The 6,681-nt window shown below is 36.5% G+C and overlaps 1 protein-coding gene across 1 annotated transcript in view; it reads right to left on the minus strand.

Moving 5' to 3' along the window:
• Positions 1-3,327: 3,327 nt before the first annotated feature.
• Smp_146220 (putative calcium-binding protein) overlaps positions 3,328-6,681 on the minus strand; it is a gene marked incomplete at both ends in the record, with an annotated part of 8,995 nt that continues 5,641 nt past the window's right edge. Inside the window, one exon of the mRNA XM_018788592.1 lies at positions 3,328-3,580. Coding sequence (XP_018654119.1) covers positions 3,328-3,580 — 253 coding nt within the window. The remainder of the gene's footprint in view (positions 3,581-6,681) is intronic.

Below are 6,681 nucleotides of genomic sequence, written 5' to 3' on the forward strand. Positions count from 1 at the left end.
AGGCCGCACACACCATCATTATCCATCCAACTCTGCCTTGGGCAATCCTTTCCAGTTCTTATTCATCCTTTTCATATCTACTTCTATTTCCCGACGTAATGTGATTTTTGGCCTTCCTCTTTTCCGCTCCAAGTTAGCGCTTGCCTTGTGATGCAGTTTGGTGATTTCCTTAATGTATGTCCGATCCACTTCCAACGTCTTTACCTAATTTCCTCTTCAGCTGGAAGCTGGTTTGTCCTTTCCCATAAAACGCTGTTGCTGATAGTATCCGGCAAGTGAATGTCGAGTATTTCGCGAAGACAACTGTTTATAAATACTTGTATCTTCTTGACGATGGATGTAGTGGTTCTCCACGTTTCAGCTCCGTACAGTAGGACTGTCTTGACGTTCGTATTGAAGATTCTCACTTTGAAGTTTGTTGACAGTTGTTTTGAGTTCATATGTTCTTCAATTGTAGAAATGATGCCCTTGCTTTGCCTATCCTCGCCTTTACATCTGCATCCGATCCTCCCTCTTTATCAATGATGCTTCCCAAGTACGTGAATGTTTCCACCTCTTCTAGAATTTCGCCATCAAGTGTTATTGGATTGGTGTTCTCCGTGTTGTATTTGAGAATCTTGCTTTTTCCTTTGTGTATGTTGAGGCCTATCGATGCAGAGGCTGCTGCTACATTTGCTGTCTGCATTTGTTCGTGTGTATGAGATGGGAGGGCTAGGTCATCTGCGAAGTCCAGATCATCTAATTGGTTCTCAGATGTCCACTGTATTCCGTGCTTCCCCTCAGAAGTCGAAGTCTTCATAATCCAGTCAATCACCAGAAGAAAGAGGGAGAGAGTAGACAACCTTGTCTGACTCCGGTTCTAACTGGAAATGCAACTGTCAGCTGTCCTCCACGCACCACTTTGCACTGTAGTCCGTCATATGAGTTCTGGATAATGTTGATAATCTTCTCAGGAACTTCATAGTGTCGAAGAAGTTTCCATGATGTTCTCCTATGTACACTGTCAAACGCCTTCTCATAGTCAATGAAGTTGATGTATAGTGATGAGTTCCACTCAGTTGATTGTTCAACGGTGACCCGTGGTGTCGCAATCTGGTCTGTGCACGACCGATCCTTACGGAATCCAACCTGTTGATCTCGAAGTTGAGCGTCTACTGCGTCTTTCATCCGGTTAAGCAATGCTCTGTTGTATATATATATATATATAGTAGTCCATAATTAATCTCTAGAAGTCATTATGCATTTATTGTTCGTTCGGATGTAATAGTACCATATCCCAAGGATTTTGATTGCTACCGATAAAGTCTTCAAAGTAAAGGTAGGATATTCCCATAACGTGCCACGAAAATGTCAAGTGTCTGGTTTTAAGCACTTGCCCCTTGAGGAGTAGCCTCGCATCCAAGTCTACAAGACTACTACTTATAAAGTTCCGTTTACAGGTACTTCATGAAGCAATATCTTACACCAGTGTGGGCAACCCGAAAGCGACAACCGATTCGAAATCCGCAATAGCACTGACAATCATCCTTTTCACGACAACTTCTTTGATTCTTCCACGTTTATCACTCAACACTCATGTCAACGTTAACATTAATCAATACTTCTTTAATTTAAAATATTTAGAGATATCACTGATGGTGGGCTGAATAGAATCTTTCTTCTTTATAAAGTAGACACTTCTCCATTTTATAATAGTTTATTTCATCTAAGTAAATTACCTATAAATACGATTGTAATTCATTCTTCTTCAAAATGTATTAATTCGTCAGGTTGGCATATCCTGGATTACAAATTCGAGGCGTACAAAAAAAGAAACAAGGCAACGCAGACACATTTATACAACTTTGAACACTTATTCAAAAGACATAGGTCTTGCACAAGTACAACTGTCTGCCCGCCTACACCGACGACGCTGAGTTGTGCCTCCGTAGCCTAGCTTTGTAGCACAGTAACTTCCTACGGTATACAACACCACCTCTCATACGTCTTACGTAACTGAGATTGGTTTTAATGTCCTATCCACGTTTCTATAATTAGGTGTGTCCGACGCTTTCACTCAAAGCGAGGCGCGGCTGACTCCCAACATTTGTATTATCATGTTTCTCACAGATGTTTACTAGACTTAAACTATCTAAACCTCGCTCGTTTCATTCCATTTGTAAATTTGATGTGGTTGTAGCTCTTTCTCAATAGTAAATCCTTAGTCCTATGTTATTCTGTCGCTCGTCCTTTTCATGCTATTTTAATTTGAACTCATTAGCAACTTCGTCCTGGCAGCACGACGAACATAAATCGTCTCAGGTAGTCTCACATTCCTCACCGTATCGCGGCTGTCCTACTTAACATTGTCTTAATATGCAATTAAATTTAAGAATGAAATAGATGCAGGTCAGGTAACAATTATATATGCAACAATTACTTTATCAAATAAATAAAATGGCGTTGGCACCATAGTTTTCTTGGTCATTCTGTCAAATTAGTTGGGCTCAACATTGAAGAAGACGTAAAAAATGATCTACGGCGAACACAAACTTAAAAAGAACACAGTTTAGTGCAATATAGTAACTTAACTAGTGCGACAACGTTGCATAATGTATGCGAAAAGCGTATTAGTCAACGCAATACATGTTAGATCGAGCACCAATGTATTCGAAATTACCTCGTGTACACCGTCCTTACTCATCATAAAGGCGAATAACTAGGTGAGGAAATCACATATTCGAAGATATATTTGTGTTGTGTAATGTTTTTAAAACATTTACTAACACCATGCAATAACATCTCTATCTACCATATACAAAATATTTCTTTCTAGTGTCTTAGTGATTTGTTTTCGTGTGTTTGTTTCAGTGGTTTAAAATGTCTCATACTCACTGAGTATGCGTTTGCGTGGCAGACACTGAATATCAGCTATCGATTGTATACCTTCTATGCCTTGAAGACATGGCTGAATAGGTTAATAAAAAACTAATTAAAACAAAAATGAACCAAGAAGTGTAATAATAAACAGAACGTATTTTCCATCTAGACAAAAACATTGTGAGTTACTCCAATACGTCTTCATTTAACAAAGCTCTGACATCAATAGGTATCAGAAAAACGCTTTTGATCGATGGAAATTAAAATGTTGACAAAAGTATGCTTTTACTTAAAGCACATAAGTGTACTAGGAAATTAGAGTGGTAAATAATCACTATTAACGATTGTCAATTGACGATAAGTGCTCTGAAGACTAAAAATAAATGTGAATACGGTGATCATTATTTTCGTCTATTGTTTATCGGTTCAATTTCCGAAGTACATCTCTCTGGGTGCGTTTTAAACAAACTACTTTGAAATGTTCAGCGTTCTTGGGCATCCTTCCGATGTTGGTTGTTCAAGTAGATAATCCAAAAATTCGTGATAATTCAACTTCCCATCTCCATCTTGGTCATATTTACGTATAAACGCTTGTAAATCCTTTGAACTAAAATAATTTTTGTTACCACTTTCATAAAGCACATCATAAATTTCATGTGTAGTTATGTAGCCATTTTTGTCTTTGTCTAATTTCTTCAATATATGATAATAATTAAAATACCTGAAATTTAATAGACAGAACTTTGTATAATATACATGTTAATAAAACCTACGTCACATATCGATTACAAGAAAAACAGGAGTTCACTGAAATTAAATGCATCACATAGTAAAGATGTTTACGAAGACCTGATGAACTAAACTATTTTCACATGAATCACATTTTAATATTTTATAATTCGTTACATACGGTGGACAAAATAATTACTTTAAATGTACCATGTTCTCTCTTATGTCTATTTCAGACAGTGAAGCTGATGTAATCTTTAAATAGATGTGTTTTGGTGAAGCAGATCTCCTGAAATATGTAAAAGGTTATGGGAATGTGACTTTCTGCTTTTTAACATTACATGACATGATTTTTACATAAAATGTCACCTTCAGCGACCAACAACTCAAGTGACACAAATGTCTGTTTCACGGTAAATTCTTTGTTCAGAAGTATAGACAGCCTTTTGATAGTGGTTCAGAATCTTAAATATATTTTGTTTGGCCTACGGAACCCTGCAGCTATGTGCTCAGCTCAGTTGCTGCCTCTCACTTATAAGAAAGACTCTTACTTCTGTCGTCTGATAGCTAATCATAAGAAAACAACTCGCCTTTTGTTAATGTCCAGAGTTTCAGATTTTGCTTTCATCGATTTGGTGTATGAAGATTGCGGAAAGATGTCTCGATATGCATTGACTTTTTTTTAAACGGTCAAAACTTTAAAGTCACCCCGAACTTGATTAGTATCTCTACTTAGTAATTGATTTTGGGACGATAGCTGGACACATTATTGATCTTGAAGGTGTAGCTGAGACGAATCGTGAAGTAAACGTTTGTCTACAGTAGATCAAAAAACAGATAGCTCTTCGATTTTTGGATGTCTACGCTGATCTGCGAATTGTATTTTGCTAGTACAAATCTTATTCAGATTAAGGAAAACTAACCCATTGCGTCACTTAAGGTGCATTTTTCAGTTTAATTGCCCTTTTACACAAGTGAAGCTATAATAAATCACCAGTTCAAACCACATCTATGCAAAAAAGTCTCATTTGATCATTCATTCTTTCATGGTCCTAATACTCCATCTGTTTTTTACAGACCATTTGTGCTACATATTATCTTCATCGTCACCTTTGTAAGTCAGATAATCAACCTTTGATTTTTTTATCGATTAACAATTCTCACTATCACCTAGACTATGGCACAACTTTTGTTCAACGTTTGAAGCATTTGGCTGCCTAGTGTGATGATGCAATACTTCTAACATATTCAATACTTGAAAACGAGATTGAACTACTTTACTGGAATATATAGAACCTTTTGGTAATTTTAGTTATATTATTAAACTATGCAATACCACGTTTTTTCCAGACATCAAAAATGTTTGACAGTCCTTCACACATTTGGTTAATGACGAAACACCCATCTAGTTTATTATAGACTACCAATGACAAAATTTCATGTAAACATTATTGTAAAACTTAGGAAAACGACATTGTTGGAAAGAGCACTTTCTTCACTGGAACGTCGATATTCTTTTTATCGTTTAAATGTTCCTAGCCCAAATACTGTAGGTAAAAGCATATCACATATAACTCTTTTAGAAATTTAATAATTTTTACTTATTGTATATTAGTTTAGTTTGTTTTCAGGCAAACTAGTAACTTTGATAATGGCAAACTTGGGTCTATTGAGAGTGGAAACTCATCATTACATACAGTGTATTCACTATTGAGATCCTATACTTCACCATTTTAGCATATTTTTTTCTGTGCGATAGTTGGGAAATGAAAGGTTATAAATGTCTCCCATTTTCTATCTCATTTCCATCTCATGTATTTTACATTTAAGTCATAGTTGAATTCAATCTTGAAGAGTTAATCAGAAAATACTACACATAACTGAAAAAACTTATTCTCGTGTCTAAATGATTGATCTATGTATTTATTTGCCAATATTATGCACCCCAATCTTCTTAACTTAAGCCTAGTAATAATTGTCGTTATTTCCTCCAGAGGATAATAATAATTAATAACTTCGAAAATCACGACGAAGACTTCAGAGGCTCTACAGGAGCCAAAGAGATTCCATTCAAGCGGAACTTGATGGAGCCTTCCAGAATACCAAAGTAGCATGCTACGATTGGACGATAGCATAACCAACCCTCTTGAGGAGTTGCTGAATTATAATGATGTCATAGGCAATACTATTAACGATAAATCCGCATGGTTTTCTGTATATTTTTTATTCTTACGCAACAATCACTTCCTCTGCTTCTTTCGTCTTCTGATTGACGATTGCAGAGTTTTACAAGTTAGAGTGCCGTTATTTGTATATCGTATTCTGCCGTAATCAAGTAGAAGAAGTAAAACTGGCGACGAGGTGTACCAAAAACAATGCCAGTCACTCTTGAATAAGTAGAGGTTCTACTCATTTGTATTGGTTGTGTTGAATCTTCCCGCCTGATGTTGAGGGTCTTTCGATGTAACATTTGTTGGAGGAAGAAGTACGCTGTTATAGGAAATTTCTCCGCTCGATCCAGATTGAGACTATGGCAAACTATAATAACTGCTGCGAAATGTACAATAAAAGCACCACGAACATAGGCTGCAATAGTTTCAGATGTCACTGAATCTTCGGCTGCTCAGTGGTACTGTAGTGAACAAGTACACGAGTGGGGACAATTGGATGTATTCAGGCACACAATTACAGATTATCCCACTAAAATATGAGAACCATATAGCAAATAGTTAATTTGCAAACTATCAATCCTTCAGTAAATATCAGTCCATCGTCTCCGATTATTATTGTCCATGCATTCTCATACCAATTGCGTTTCGTTCCCGTTCTTTCATTATCGATCTTCTACTGAAATACTTTCAATTCCCGACCATCGTAATATACTATATATGTGGATATAAGTAACCCATACCGCAGTATGGGTATTTTAGAGACGTATGCGTAATAAAAGTGAAAAGCTCACACAGCCAGAGTACACTTAGACAATATTGAAGCTATGTCGTAGAGGTTGGAAAATTATCTACGACCTTATCATAGCTCCAGAGATCAACTATTATGTAGCAATATGGATGAGTTCCTCTACTGTATACCCTA

The sequence above is a fragment of the Schistosoma mansoni genome, chromosome W, assembly GCF_000237925.1.
Source record: "Schistosoma mansoni strain Puerto Rico chromosome W, complete genome".
Lineage (NCBI taxonomy): Eukaryota > Metazoa > Platyhelminthes > Trematoda > Strigeidida > Schistosomatidae > Schistosoma > Schistosoma mansoni.